This window comes from Oreochromis niloticus, linkage group LG5, assembly GCF_001858045.2.
Source record: "Oreochromis niloticus isolate F11D_XX linkage group LG5, O_niloticus_UMD_NMBU, whole genome shotgun sequence".
Taxonomy (NCBI): Eukaryota; Metazoa; Chordata; class Actinopteri; order Cichliformes; family Cichlidae; genus Oreochromis; species Oreochromis niloticus.
In genome coordinates this window covers 27264755-27281126 of record NC_031970.2, presented here as the reverse complement: position 1 = coordinate 27281126, position 16372 = coordinate 27264755, and the positions used below count along the sequence as shown (strand labels likewise).

Sequence of the window (16372 nt, the reverse complement as noted above, 5' to 3'; positions counted from 1 at the left end):
AACCAAGGCGCAAAATAACTGCCCATGAACTGAGAAAAGTCAAGCCTGCAGCTGCCAAGATGCCACTTGCCACCAGTTTGGCCATATTTCAGAGCTGCAACATCACTGGAGTGCCCAAAAGCACAAAGTGTGCAATACTCAGAGACATGGCCAAGGTAAGAAAGGCTGAAAGACGACCACCACTGAACAAGACACACAAGCTGAAACGTCAAGACTGGGCCAAGAAATATCTCAAGACTGATTTTTCTAAGGTTTTATGGACTGATGAAATGAGAGTGAGTCTTGATGGGCCAGATGGATGGGCCCGTGGCTGGATTGGTAAAGGGCAGAGAGCTCCAGTCCGACTCAGACGCCAGCAAGGTGGAGGTGGAGTACTGGTTTGGGCTGGTATCATCAAAGATGAGCTTGTGGGGCCTTTTCGGGTTGAGGATGGAGTCAAGCTCAACTCCCAGTCCTACTGCCAGTTTCTGGAAGACACCTTCTTCAAGCAGTGGTACAGGAAGAAGTCTGCATCCTTCAAGAAAAACATGATTTTCATGCAGGACAATGCTCCATCACACGCGTCCAAGTAGTCCACAGCGTGGCTGGCAAGAAAGGGTATAAAAGAAGAAAAACTAATGACATGGCCTCCTTGTTCACCTGATCTGAACCCCATTGAGAACCTGTGGTCCATCATCAAATGTGAGATTTACAAGGAGGGAAAACAGTACACCTCTCTGAACAGTGTCTGGGAGGCTGTGGTTGCTGCTGCACGCAATGTTGATGGTGAACAGATCAAAACACTGACAGAATCCATGGATGGCAGGCTTTTGAGTGTCCTTGCAAAGAAAGGTGGCTATATTGGTCGCTGATTTGTTTTTGTTTTGTTTTTGAATGTCAGAAATGTATATTTGTGAATGTGGAGATGTTATATTGGTTTCACTGGTAAAAATAAATAATTGAAATGGGTATATATTTGTTTTTTGTTAAGTTGCCTAATAATTATGCACAGTAATAGTCACCTGCACACACAGATATTCCCCTAAAATAGCTCAAACTAAAAACATTCAGCTTTGATATTAATGAGTTTTTTGGGTTCATTGAGAACATGGTTGTTGTTCAATAATAAAATTATTCCTCAAAAATACAACTTGCCTAATAATTCTGCACTCCCTGTAAACATGGACTGTGCACACAGGTGAACGTGTAATAAGTTTGCACACACACACATAGACAGTATCAACAGAACTAAGAGCGTGTCACAGCTTCATTTGAACTTCTTGTCGTTTACAGTACAGTTATGTTGCCACACTGACCTCATGTTCATTAAAGACACCAGTGGCTGTCACTGTTCAGCTAGACTAAAAGTTGATTCTATTGATCTGAGCGGTGCTTTTTCATTGGGAGAAACATGAAGTCAACCAGTCCAAGTTTCCCCAACCTTATAAACAAACATTTGCATGATGACCGGTACTAGCACCACTGATTAACAATGGGCCGTGAGGTCACTTTCATGATCGTTAATATGCAAATTGTCATGACCGCTGATCAGTGGCCATGAGTACCATTCACAGAGAGCTGGGAATGGCTGCAATCAAAGCATTGTCAAGGTGGTGAGTGTTGTACCCCTAAGCCTCCTCCTCGGGTCAAAGATGATCGTTGCTCTCTGTCCAAGTTGTGCACGTCTTCATCTCTTAAAAAGTGAAGAGTAAAAATTTTGAAACATCTCAGTGTTTTGGCCACTGAGACACAACAAGCTGTAAATCCACCCATCCATCTTCTTCCACTTATCCAATTCAGGGTCTTGGGGGAGAGGGCTGGAGCCTATCCCAGCTGTCATAGGGCAAGAGGCAGGGTGTGCCCTGGACAGATTGCCAGTCTGTTGCAGGGCTAATACAGAGAGACAGACAACAATTCACGCTTATATTCACACCTATGGGCAATTTAGAAGCACCAGTTTCACTAACTCCACTAACTGCATATCTCTGGACTGTGGGAGAGAGCCCACACAGACACACGGAGAACCTCCAAACTCCACACAGACTGGATTCAAATCCAGGACCTTCTTTGAGTGAGGCGACAGGGCTAACCGCTGCACCACGGAGCCGCCCATCACCACCATCATCTCATCTAATGGCTAACTGCTCAACTATATGCACATGCTGACTTTCCCTGTCTGTTGTGTGGCATTGTGCAGATTTCATCAGCGCCTTTAGCTAAGTGATGCTTCAGGCCTGAGGACCCTTTTAAAGGCCTGTGAAGTTGTGGGAGCTGCAAAAGACTCCCTGCATATATTCTTTTGATTCATTGCTGACTTTCAGCGAGCGTTTGGATTCACGTCACAGTCGAGCCATTAGCAGCTAACCTCACACATTACTTAGTACTCACTATGCTTCAGACTTGCACTTGCCTTGGGGAGCTTTGCATGGCGTGACTGTATATGTCTGTGGTGGGCTGAAGGTTGGCAGCTCTTGTACTTAACACCCACTCCTCTCCTTTACTGTGGGTCTCTACAGACACACACAGCTATTTTTATTTTTGTGTGTGTGCGTGCGCACCCTAAGTTAAGAACCTTGACAGTAATCCATCTCACAGCGTCCCCAACCAGTTCCAGCTGTCACCTTTGCCTCGCCAGCAGCCACTGAACCACTCACTGGATTTAGGGGCCCTATAGATACCACTGCCACTCATTGTGCCCCGGTTCCACCATGCACTTGATGCAACGCACATTGACAGACACCAAAAGGCTCCTCAGTTAAAATAGAATTTCAATTTCACCGGGTTTTAGTGCGTGATAAAACACAGTGCCCTCTTCAGTTGTAGCTAAAAGAGATTAAAAAGGAAAGTAGAGTTGAGGGGGGCAAATATAGATCATGGCTTTATTAACTATGGCAATAGAATTGTGCATGCAAGAAGAGAGGTGGGTGGGTGAAGAAACGAGCATCTTGTGCTTTGCAAGGAATTTATCATAATGTACGCGCGGCAAGATCATTTGCCTCTTGACAGGATCATTACGAGATTCAGTGCTCCCACGACCATTACGCAATTTCAGCGTTCTTCCTCGGATGGAATTTTAATTGAATTAGCCCGGATGGTTACACATGGTGTGAACGATAACATTTTTTGTCTATCTGAGCTCATTGAATGTGCTGGGGGCGGGGGAGTGCTGACGGGTCAGGGCAAGCCATGAAAAAAAAGAAGGGACAAGGTACTTTGGTGTCTTCTCCTATGCCTCTCTCTTCAGCTGCAATATACATGCCGGGAAAATCACTGGTCTGGCCGCTCTTAGCTGCCTGATGATCTGCTGTTGTTATACACTCAAAGCCACTCTTCCACGCAAGTGGCCATGTAAGCTGAGGGCAATGCAAGCATGATGTATGGTTAGAAGGTAAATGTGTTAGTATTAGCACCTCCAGAGAATAAAACCCCCACCAGCAGCTCAAGTACAGTCCCGTAAGAATGATTAATGATGCCGGTCATGTTATGAAAGGCAGGGAGATGGAGAAGGGAAGGTATCGTGCTGAAGTCTGACAAGAAGGTTCCTCTTTAATGTGAACATTTTGATCCTCAATTCTTTGATAGTAAATGACAGCCTATTAAAGCGCTGGAATTAATACGAAGGCTGAACATCAATTGAAAAAATGTCTATCGTGGTGCTACCCAAGGTATAACAATTTTCAAGCCACATAGGAGCTTCTGCATTTTGCACTCAGAAAATTTAATAAAAGATCTTCAATACCCACCCAAACTTAAATGTTTTTAAAACTAGACTCTTTTGGGGGGCTGGTTTAACACAATATAGTATTAAAGAGACCAGATTATCCTCACAAACTGTGTTAAACTGTGTTAAACACATTGCAAATTGAAAAACGCTGTAAAAGCACAGAAGACACAAAGGAAGTTGAATAAAAACAACAAAAATAGAAGAAATTTAATTAAAATCGAACAAACAATGGAAATAGAAAAAAAATCCTAAAAGCTTAGAAAAGCCTCAAAACACAATAAAAGTGGTTTTAAGTAGACAATAAAGAGACGGAACAGCTGCAGAATGACAAGCTAACAGTAAACGGCTAATATCAATCATGTATCTACAGTATGACGTGAATAATGTGAGAGTTTGCCAACTCTAGTAGTTCAGGTTTAGGTTATTGTCTCCCAAAATGCTTAAAAACTAAACAGTTGTTGCAGAAATCGTATGTCTTGGAGCTTCAATGAAACAATGCTTAAGGATTTCTCTTCTGGATTGTCTCAAGTTTTCCAACTCAAGTAGTTCTGATGATGTGCAGAAGTTTACAAGATATAATTTTTAAAGATGTGCAGGTGAATTTTACTGTGCTGGTTTCTGGTGCAGCTAGTGTGGCTCCATAGTGTGGTGAGGTTCCACATTTGGCTAACAAGTGAAAAAACCTGTTTGATCCTGGAGGAGACATAAAATCCCTTTGGGGTTCGTCAGAAAGGGCAGCTGGTGCAAAATCTGCCAAATCAAACTACTTACTGATGTAACCGTGTGATGCTTTCATTGGTGTGACTAGGGACTTGTGGTCAGTAAATCAGACAGCTAAACTTTCCTGGCAAAAGACTGTGTTTAAAGTTGTGAGGGTGACTCAATCGTCCATCGTGGGGGGGTCAGCATAAATGTAAACATTTGAGTAGTGGCTTTTAGGGATCTCAAATTATGTGTACAGCAGACTGTGTCAGTGATTAATGCAAAGGCATGTATCAACAAAGCTACTCGACAACAACATTTTCATCTCTAAACACGGCTGAAGACAAAATAAAAAAAACAAACAAAATCCAAGCCACAAATTATTTAGCAAAAAATGTTTAATCTCTCCTTGATGCGTGTTTATTTACAAGTAGTAAATCTGCAAAATAGGAAATAACAGAATATTTACACAATGAATGTTAACCTGCAAACTTGTGACAGTCGCTTCAAGTCTGAAACTCTAAAAATGTATCAGTTATTGTAGTATTAAAATTCTTTAGCCACTATATCTGAAATTCCTTTGCTTTGCGTTTCCGTGGGTTCTATGTAACTTCCATTTTGAAGGAGAAAAAAAAAAAAAGATAATGAATTTCCAAGAATCAGAAGCGAGCAGGAAAAACAAGACAGAATGATGCCAGGACTTCATTTGATTCAGCAATGGTTTGAAAAGGCAAAAATGTGATGAAGCTGAGAATTAAACATGACTTTGAGCTGAGTCTACTCACTCTGAAGGGTGACAACAGCAGCAAACCCAGCAATTCAATCTACAGCCTACACTCTTAGGCCACCGAGTAACAATAAACACAAGTCAGCTGTTGTAGTAAACAGTGTAAAATGAACAGTAGAGAAGGGCAGCTGGAAAAAAAATACATGTGGACTTGAGAAGAAGGTCAATTTAAAAGGCAAGTAGCCATGCAAATGATAAACAAGCACGACTCCCCCAGCAGTCGTTTAATCAACGGAGCTACGAGTGGAATAGGACACAAATGGAGCATGAACCTGAGAATGGATTGAGAATGTCTAAGTGTCTTTGAAAAGCCTGACAGATCACCAGCTGGACACCACAGCCTCAGTTGGTTTTTGTCCGTGTGATGAGGGAGTGAGTGAATTTGTCCCTACTGCACTCATACAGACCATTCAGAGGACTGCTGTTAACAGCACCACTGAGTCTCAGCGGTCATTCATTTCCATGCCATGTGATCTATACAGAAAGAGCACCAAAATGTATGAATGCAGTAAAAAGTCAGAAGGGAAAAAAATCAACAAAAAACAAAAATATGATTACTTCTCTTTGTTTTTCATAATAGACTAAGAACATTTTAGTGAAGGTTTACATTTCTATTAGAAATAATGTAACACGTGTAACCAACATGATGACATGAAAAGGAGAAATTTCTATCCTAGCATGGCCAGAGTGGTCCCTTTAAGACTGGCAGGTACATAGTGAGCTATCAAGTCCCAGCGAGTACTGGGATGAAGCAGGCTCGTAAACATACAGCTGTAGGAGTCATGTTGCATCTCAGACATGTACAGTAAACAAAAGAGGATTGGACAGCATTTATGATCAGCATAAAATGACAGCCCTAATGTTTGATAGAAAAACAAGGTACAAGAGTTAAAGCAGCAAGTCACATTTCCATCACGACAACACAGACGCTCATCTGATTCAACAATTTCATTTTGATCCTTGAGATCAGGAAAATAAACCTTGAGTTCGGTCAAGTACTTCAACTTCAGGCAAACTGAAGAGACTTTTGTCTTCTGCGTACCATAAAATGTACAATTTACACATAACAAACAAAAGTAAAAACAAAACCAAAAAAACAACCTGATTACAAAAAAATGGCAAACAGCTTTTGTTCATCATGAAAAAGTATACAATTTACAAATGAAGCAACAACAACAACAACAAAAAAAACCAATATACAGACCACAGTTTGGTTTTCGGCAAGCAGAAATAAACCCCTCTTATTTCTCACCATAAAGTCAAAAACCGTGACTTCAAGACTTCAAAAAACAGAAACAAAGAAATCCTCTTATGAGAGCGGTAATATAAAAAGCTTAAGCCACACATGGCAGTAGGCTAGTTTTGAAACAAGAGCTGCAGGCTAAGAGGAGGATTACTCAGCCTCGTGTAGCTAATGAACCAAAGTGTCTCACCTCTGTACACTTCTATACCCTCCTCGTGGACAGAAAGCTTAAACCCATGTCTCAAACATATATGTTCTCGAGGTGGAGAAATAACACTAAGTCTTTTCTTTGCACCTCTGTTGTGGGAACTGAAAAAAAAGGGGGAAAGTGGCTTGAGGCTGGAAACAGCTTTTCTGACTTTGTTTCTCCACAGTGAAGTTCTACTTGACCTCACTGTGGCTCCTGAATGAACAGTCTGCAAATAATAAAGACTTTGCTCCTGCAGAACCATCAGAAAATGACCCTTTCAGGGATGGCTAACACAAAAGCATGACCTGTGGAAAGTTAGACATGGTGGTATCAGAGCAAAGAGGAATATTTAAGGTAGTGCAATGTAGCTACTTCATTGTTCCGTCACTAAACCACGAGCCACTAAACTGTCACCTCTTGACCTTTGAATTAAAGAAACAGACACCAACGTGGCCATGATAAAGCAACCGTCCTGTAGGTATATATTTGGCTTTGTGAAACCAACAGATTGCACTGATTGAATAAGAAACAACAGCAACTTCATGTTATCACCGTGACACCATGAACTCTACCTGGAAGATGTGGAGACGGGCGACTTTGTGTGTCTTCTTTGTCACTTTCAACAAGGATCCTATGATGGGTTGTTATTCAAAAACTTCTTTTCAGTCACTAGGCATGTTCATATTTAAAATCATATGGTAGCACATTCCATCTAACAAAATGTCTTTGCACTAAACAACATTCAAAGAAAACATGGCACAGTACGACTTTTTTGTTTCTTTTTTCGTTGTTTTTTTTGTCCACTTTTTTTTGTACTCGTAATATCAAATCGTGTTTTGTCTTATTTTTATTGTATTTGTTGGATTGAAAAGAAAAAAGAAAAGAAAAAAGTTTACTCCCTAATCTTTCTTTAAAAACGTAGCTGTATTTATATATAATATCTATATAGTCTTGCTTTGTAACGTTTCTGTAAATTGTGCAAATTCAGCAGTAATACAAGTGGCGAGAGATCAGAGAGTGGGCAGTTGATTACATTTATACAAAAAGAAAAAAAATTCTAACTGTGACATCTGGAGTCACATGACCTAGAGAGATCCTCTCTCCATTGGCTCATCACAGATTGGTCCGTTCCGCTAATGATGCCGTATATGGAGTTCTTTCCAGGCTTCCGTTGTTTCTTTCGTGACCATCGCGTCATCACAACAAAACTCCTGAAATCAAAATCAAGCAAACCACAAACACCGACATCCACAATAATCAAATGCTGTCGAGTCGACATGTTCTCCATGTATGCATGTGTGAAAAAACGTCCCGTGTCCTAGCCTCTCACACAGACACACTGTATGGAGCTGCAGACAAACACACACACATACACATGTAAGCGTACACAGGCCCCGCCCATCTCTGCCGAATCCCCCCATTTTGCAGTATACTGCCTCGGTCCTTTTGCAGTTTCGTCTGTCGTATTGTTTGGGGGTTGGAGTTTTGTTTGTTGTCTGGGTGAGAGGAACGTGGGAGAGAGACAGATGGAGAGGAGGAGTGAGGAGGAGCAGGAGGTGCTCGATGGTCCTCAGCTGGTCAGCGCCATTGTGTCGATGACCTGCTCCAGCTTGCTCCTCAGTCTCTGTCTCCTTGCCTGCTCGTCTCGCTCCAAAGCTGACAAGATCTGGGGGGAAAAGGGGTTAGAGGTCAGCAAATGCTGCAAAAACTTACAGCTCCTGCTTTCAAAGCACAAAGATGTTATTCCTACATAAGGATGAATAAGGACTCCCACATGGCTGGGTCATAAAGCATGCAAAAGTTGGTTTAATTTATTCAGTTAGCCCAACCAAACCTCCTCTTAAATCTCAATAAGACTGAAGGTACGTCTTTGTATACAGACAAAAGTAACAGCTTGTATTTAGTATGTACGTTAGTACAGCTTTCTTTCCTTCTCTTAGGTAGTACTAAGACTTAAATCTCACCTCGTCCTTGTACTTGATGATGTAGGAGTAAATCTCATGTAGGGCTGACATGCTGTTGAACTGGTTAGCATGCAGGCGTGACTGCTCTGCGAGGTAGGCACTCATGTCCTGATCGCTGATAGCCGGCATCCTGGCAATGTCAGAGTAGTACCTGGACGAAAACAGTTGAATATTTGTATTGAATATAACAAAACACACAAATGTAACATTCACGTCTAATCTGCCATGCTTACATACCTTTCTACCCAGTTTTTATAGTTGGGGATGTCTTTAGCATAAAGCAGCTTGTTCGAAGGCGAGTCCTTCCCTAGTTTATGCTCTGAGGTTGAACATGAATCCATGAAGGTCTGAGCCACCACAGACAAGCAGGCATCTGTAATACTGTTCTTGTGGATGTCAAATACAAACTGTGGGTTCTTGATCACGTTCACCCAGAACCTCAGTGGAAGACTGGAAGCAGTAAGAAAAAAGGATGAGCTGCAGAGCTACAGGGACTGGTCTATTAATGTGCAGAGATACCACACCAGTGCATTAAGCTGCATACACACTGAACAAGCAGTCTCGAGTGATTAGATACTAGAACTGGCAGGGAAAAATACAAGCGTGGTGCATTCTGCTGCACTAACAATGTAAAAGTGTTCCATATTTGTTGGCTTACTGTCCAATATTGTTCCGACTGAGCAACACCAATGCCAACAAAACACAAACCAGCAATCAAATATTGCCAGTCATGCCCTTTCACAGCTTGCACACGCGCGCAAACTCACCAGTTGCTCTTCCAAGTGTGCCGTACATCAGGGTCTGATATGGAGTGTTTGTCTGCCTGCTCGTCCAGGAAGTCAAACATGTACTTGATGGCGAGAGGCAGAGCGCTGCCTCGGTGCGCTGTGCTGAAGATGGTCTCAAACAGGTCATCCACGAATTTCTGGAGCGTACCCTGAGCACAGGAATCAACACTGGATTAGAGGTTTTACTACACAAGTTGACATTTTCTTTGGGGGTTTTACCAAACAGCAGCATTTGGGGACTAAATGTAAAAAGTGGTGAAACAAATTTTAGAAATGTGGAAAACTATGTGCCAGTTTGTTTGTGTACATAAGATTTTTTTCTCCAAAGATGGACATATAGATACAGAGATAAGTGTTTTGTCCCCGTTACACTTAATGTTTCAGCAGTCCAGTTACACAACTGCCTTTGCTTGCACATTCTTCTTTGCTGTCGTGGCTGCAGGCAATGGCCGTCAGTAGCAGCTACTTGGGATGACTCTGCTTCACTGTCAGTACTTCAACTTTGGGAGAGTTTTTGATGATGTTGAGCACTTAGTGTTCTTTACAGTATTTAGGATTGGGCCCAATGAGAGTTCAGCCTAAGGCTGTTCTGCAGTGTTTTACCACATCACACAACTCTGGGGAATTCAGAATCCTAACAAAGTTCTCTGAAGTTGAAATGATTTGATTTCCCACAAGCGTTCGGCACGTTTGTCCCGTTTTCAAGCATCCAGGCCATCTTTTACAAAACCTTTTTTGAAGCAGCCACAAGATGAATTTGCAGTTTTGTATTCGTTCACACATTAACAAATCAGCTTCCTAAACACACACAGCTGTGGGGGCTGTAATAAATAAGAACAAACTGCAACACTTTAGGTCCCCCCCCCTCCCTTTGTCCTCCTCTGGCTTGTATGTTAATCACTTCCCAGTTGAGGCAGCATTGATGCAGCTAACCTTGCAGTTTCATAGCTGGGGGCTCATGGGAGCTCTGCAAATGAGAGCAAGAACCTGACATGGTTTTAGCGTATGGACAAATGACATTTTATAATTAATGCAGAGGTGTGTTTATATTCAGTGGTATATGAGCAGAAACCAACAGGAGGCCACGTGTTTTTATGTGTGTGTTTAAGATGTGCCAGAATTCACACATTAAAGTCGTCCATTTCTCACATTTAACAAGTTTAATAAAAAATGCTAATTTGGCTTTTCATACATCTAATAAAACCCTTTTTTATCCACCCCCTTGTTGCTCTGGTCTGAACAGCAAATGCTGACACTTAACTAGACTAAAACATTTGTGTTGAAGGCGACATTTTATCATATTATACTGTCAAGTTAATCATTGGAATCCATTATTCAGAGAAGAGAACCACTCTTACTTTTCAGGAAATGTGAAGCCAAATGGGCGCATTTTGAATAAGAGCTTTTCTCTTAATGACTTTAGTTTTCTTCACCTTGTGCTTAAGTGCAGTTTGTAACAATTAATGCAAAAATAAAACAAAGGTGTTTCTTGAAGGTAATTAACGCTGCAAAATTAATCCTTAAATAATGTTTTTTTATCATCACTTCTTTTAGTGGAAGTATGAATTTGGGCAAAAGCTTTTACTTTATAGGAAACGTGTGCATTAGACTGTACACAAATATATATATGGCTGCATGGCCTTCACAGCCATTTCTGAGCTGCTCTTTTATAGCTCTGAAAAGCTGTTGATGCTTTAGCAGCTTGAGCAGTTAAAGAAAATAAAATAGTTTCTGTTTCACAATCTAATTTAACAGAGATGGAGGCTCAGTCACACTCTGCTCCGTAGTAGTTAACAACCAACTCGGGGAAGAAATACAAATCGACTGCCGTTTGTTTTTGCACGGTATCAACACAAACACTTGACCCAACTCCAGCCTTTAAACCAACCTCTGATCATCATCTGAGGACACATGCTGCATAAAAACCGAGGCAGTTTCCACAGTGTGGTCTGGAGGACATGGAGGAATTAGGTGAATAATGATCGTGGGGTACTGGCCTGGGCCTAAAAGCCCCGAGGCCACCAACAGAGGGCCCAGTAACACCAACCAAACAACTCAATAGTCAAAGGTCAACCTCCTAATTAAGACTCTGCATATGTGTGTCTTTGTGGAAAAGGTTACGAAAAATGTTAATGAGCTTAGAGACCACCACCAAACAAAGGTCAACAGGGGCTGCTGGTGGAAATGGGCTACATGACAGGGATGTGGTGGAGTCGGGCTTCTGGCTGAGGCTGTGTGTGTGAGAGAATACGCAGCCTCTTTTTACCTTCGTGGCCAACAGTCTGGTCAGGTAGATCTCAGACACCATCTTGCTCCCTCTGTCTCCCTCCCTCTGGTCTGAGTGGTCGTGGTTCTTTACCAGATGCCATAGCTTGGTGCCGCTCTCGAGGTCAGGGGTGATCATGGGTGTTCGGGAGCGCAAGCTGTCTGGACTACTGGCTGTCCTGAGCATGCTCTCTGCACAGAGATAAAGGAGGACGTGTCGGAGAAGTAAGTCAAAGAGCCAAAACCTTCATGCTGCTGTGTGCGTTAAATGCTATAAATTATGACTCATGCTGTCTTAATCGCCATTTCAAGGAGAAACATTTATATAAGAAGAAAAACAACAACAAATGAGACACGAATGAAATATCTGGCATAGCTGAAGACGGCAAAATCCGACTGTGACGTTAAAAGCACTATTGAAATGTGACAGCTTTTTCTACTTACATGTCACTCTTTCACTGCAAAATAAATTTGTCTGTCACTCTCTCACCTGCCCCCTCCCTCCTTTTGTCGGACATTGATGTCATATCTGTGACACAGAGCATAACGCTTCCACTTTGAATGCTTGTCAGCTGCATGACAAAGCAGCAAAGGACTGAGGGGTTTGAAATTGTCAGGACAGAATGTGAACCAGGTAAGTTCAGAGCAAATATGATGGGGGTGTTAGTGAGTATTATGTGTATGTCACAGTGGCAAGGCTCTGGAGTAGAGTTACTCTGTATAGTTACAGAGGTAGAAGAGAGGGGGGGATGGGGGGAAAGTGATGAGGAACTGAGATCTACTTCACAACATTAAACCTGTTATTAAAAATATGGCAATATGGTAAATATGGCTTCCCCCAAGAAGGCCAAGCACTTGTTTGAACAGATGTTTGAGGTTAAGGGATCATTCAACAGTCTTCTGCACTATCATGTATACAAGGGCAGCTTCAGGTAGCTGTCTGTGACATAGAAGTACTCCTGAGCTGAGGTTTGACACAGTCATGGTGTGGTCATGCTCAGAGGCAGAGCTTAGACGTTTTTTCCCCCCACAGGCATCTTCCAACTTTATTTAGACGAAGGAAGGCAAACACAAGAACGAGTAGTCTGAGCTTACAGAGCTAATATAACCAGATGGAAAACAGCTCTATTTTCCTGATCTGCCTCTTTAGGCTGAATGAAGGACATGATTTTTATTTTCATGTGAACTAATATCACACCTGTAATCATTTATGAAAACATCAGTGGACAGAACTGTGGAGTAAGTGAGTAATAATAAAGCGTTTTTTAAGTAAAAGTGCAAAACAGCTGGTAAACCACTACCCACTCCTCTACAGCGGAGAGGACGAGAACCGACACAAAACTGTTTCAAAGGTTTGGAACGCGTTTAAAACACTGTGTGGAGAAATTTACTATATTACTGATAAGGGGCACAAATACTTGATTAGCAATATCATATTCAATGTCTTCCAGGGACCAAAGTATGTAAATTGAAACCTTTTTTTGTGGAACAGTTTGAACCAAGTCCCAGGTCATGTAAACAGGTGTGAAAAGCACTGAGCTAATTTGCTAATGTAGATGAGACAGATGCCAAATTAACACGTGAAAGGTTCTGAATGATGATTTTAAAGGTTCTTTCTATGAACAACATCACAACTTTTGCAAATAAATAAATAAAATCAACAAGTCAGAATTTTTATAATTCCACACATACAAAACACACACACACACCTTCTTTCGTACCGTATCTGCTGAGGGATTTGGTGAATGTGGAGGAGTTGGAGATGTTGTAGGCTGAGTTCTGTTTGGGTACCAGGGCAATCACTGAGCCATCTGTCACCTGAAGCAGACATTCAACCAGCAGCAAGATTATTGTCCAGCCAAAGAAACTTTCACAGTGCTCACATGGAATTTATTTCTGGATTTTTCATTTTAATTAGTAACCTAAGAATCCATAAATATGCCATCAATAAGAAGCGAAGAGGTTTTTCTCCAACATAGTGTCATGAGATTCTGTGCTGTATTAAGAAGCTGGTTACCTGGTAGTGAGCTAGGGTGTTGAGTCTCTTCCAGTCATTGTCGATCTTAGTGGTGACATCTTCATCCTGAAGGATGATGCGAGCCATCCTGCCCTGCCGCCATTCTGTCAGACACACACAGGAGCGCTAAGTAAGGTTGTGTGTGTTTAATAGAAAGGGAATAAGACCCTTTCAAGACAGATGTTGCATAGACAGACTCCGTACCCCTTTTAGGCACACCAATCAATTCTCATCATAAACTTCCAAACAGCAAGTCAGGTTTCTACGACTTAATCTACTGCAATTAGATCAAATTCAGAGTGAGTGTAGTGCACAGTTTTAGGGACTTTTAAACACATTACTAGATGTTTTTTTCGGATCGAATTCCCACTCCTGTCAGAAGTGCCTCCCTTCTGTGTCAGAGAGCTCTTGAAGCAATTCCCTCTTTATCTCCCACAGTGCAGCTGTGTGTTATGACTCTCCGTGTGATTTGATATTTGTATGTTGTTCATGTTTTCCAGCTCCTTACCAAGGTCCATATCTGAGGCCTTCGGTCTCTGGGAATAAGGCGTCCCTTTGTACACAGCATCCAGCAGCTTTTCCTTCACCTGTGTCACTGTGTCACAGTTCAGGCTCTTCACCGTCACCTCTGGAGCATTTTCATTCTCCGGGTTCACACAGTGCAGCGTCTACAAAGGCAGAGGGCAGAAGGGAAAGAGCACAGGTTACATTTAGACCAAAGGGTCAGCACAGACTGGAAGTAATAACTATTGATGTGTTAGAGCACGACCCTGTGGTTGTGTTTGACCTGCAAAGAAACACTTCATATGGCACCTCAGAATCAGTGTTAAAGCGCAGAAGGGGTGCACAGCTAGCTATTTATTCCTATCGATACAGGCATTTTCTACTTTTTTGATGTTGTAATCACAATGGAAATGAATAATGATTTAGCAGGTTGGATCCTTTTTTGATAAAAGAAGATTTTCCAAAATTACTGGACAAATATCAGCTCTGCAACATTGCACTGTTTTAGTTGTAAGCATGCATCTGCTTTACGACCTTGCTCAGAAACGTCTGTGTCCACAAAGTATGTTTTTGAGTACTGACCAAAGTCTTGTAGTCAATTTGCTGTCTGATGAGTTTATCCTCGCTCAAAGAGTAGCGGGCTTCTCCTGTGATTGCATCTATTGGTCCCTTTTCCATTTGCTGCTTCATGGCACAGTACAGCATGAAGAGAGGTTCTCCAGCACATTCCTTAAAAAAGTGAGACACACAGTTGTATTATGAAGTAGGAAGAGACAGGTATCAAGGAAAAGTGACAAAAGGTTATATGAAGAACAGAAAAAGGAGAGAAAGACATACTGTACAAAGCGAAAACTGAACACTGAACTGTTCAAGAACTTTCCAAGCAAAAAACACAACAGCAAAAAGTGCATAGCTTTTCAGAGCAACTCTTCAATTATATTTCTAATCTTCTTTAAGACAACCACAGGCGAAGCAGTAAAGGACAAGGCCACGGCTTGTGTTGGCTAACAGCACGCTAAAAACAGAACAACACAAAAACCCTTTTTTCCTCCCCTGACACAACCTCCAGCCTCTCCCCTGTGTCTCTTCCTCGGGAAGAAAAAACAGCCTCTATTTGTGTGTGTGAGCAAGTGAGTGAGCAAGGAGGAGAGAAATTATAGAAAGTGTGAGTGAGTGGCAATTGATGGAGAAGTTAATAGAAGGTTAACGACTGAGGGGTGAAAAACGCTGGGAGAAGCACTTTGGTGTGTGAGACGTGTCAAATGGGCAACAAGCACTGGGATGTTGGGTTGCCCGTCTCTCTTTTCTTCACACTTCGTTTCTATTTCCCCTCTTTTCCATTCACTTGTTCAGCAGGCCTGCAGACTAAGCACTGCCTGTTTGTATGGCTTTGTATTTTCTCCTTACAGGTGTCATGTGCCGTCTTTCCCGACTTTTTGTTGATATTTTAACACTGCACAGTGTTGATTTTAACTAATTGGGATATATTTATATTTTATGACCTTCAAATTAGGTGCACTGATGAAAATGCATTAAATTATGATTTAATTACTCGCAGCTCAGAGGTCAGAAAGACTGAGAATTACTGCTTTAGATAATCTATCTTGTTTAGAATAACTTAGTGTTGCAATGCTGTGCAATTCTCTGATCTCAGCAAGCAATTTGTCGAGTACACATTTACCACTGCAGACAAAACTGATGACGTAAATGTGAAATGAGGATATATAGATATATATATATATGTGTGTATTTAAAAATGTTCATGGTGTGATAATGTTCCCATTAGTGCTTTTTAACCAGTGAGTCACATTTTCAGTCTGCAGCTTTGTGCCTTGAGGCAAAGCCGAATATTGCAAGTGCTGCCCTCCGAGCTTCATTGGACATGTTCATGCATCAACGCCAGTCAGTCATCTTGGTGAGCTGTCAGATGAACTCTGTGGGATAATCTAGCACTGCCTGCCTCCTATGGTGAAAACACAGCACACTGGCAGACGTCCTCTCTGTCTAGCAGCATACAAACCAGCTCTGCGCTGCGTCTCAGTCCTTCTGTCTCCTTCAAATGGTGCCAGTGAGGAAAAGCAGCACTGATGCTATATGTTTCTAAAAGCATTGCGCCGTGCATACATTTTACTGCGCTATAGTGTTTTTGACTTTAGTGTCCTGTTAAATTAATTATAATATATGCCATTTCTTCATTGAATTAATCTAA

The 16372-nt window shown here is 41.7% G+C and overlaps 1 protein-coding gene across 5 annotated transcripts in view; it reads right to left on the bottom strand.

Annotated features, from left to right (window-relative positions):
• Positions 1-4785: 4785 nt before the first annotated feature.
• plxna1b (plexin A1b) overlaps positions 4786-16372 on the bottom strand; it is a 176727-nt gene continuing 165140 nt past the window's right edge. For 3 of the 5 annotated variants that reach the window (XM_013269156.2, XM_013269158.2, XM_013269157.3), the window contains exons 24-32: positions 14746-14892; positions 14168-14327; positions 13660-13763; positions 13352-13460; positions 11644-11834; positions 9357-9526; positions 8827-9039; positions 8590-8740; positions 4786-8291 (exon numbers count right to left, since the gene is read on the bottom strand). In XM_013269156.2, coding sequence (XP_013124610.1) covers positions 8196-8291; positions 8590-8740; positions 8827-9039; positions 9357-9526; positions 11644-11834; positions 13352-13460; positions 13660-13763; positions 14168-14327; positions 14746-14892 — 1341 coding nt within the window. In that variant the 3' untranslated portion in view covers positions 4786-8195. The remainder of the gene's footprint in view (positions 8292-8589; positions 8741-8826; positions 9040-9356; positions 9527-11643; positions 11835-13351; positions 13461-13659; positions 13764-14167; positions 14328-14745; positions 14893-16372) is intronic. The other 2 variants (XM_005469287.3, XM_003441399.5) reach the window with 2 other exon arrangements.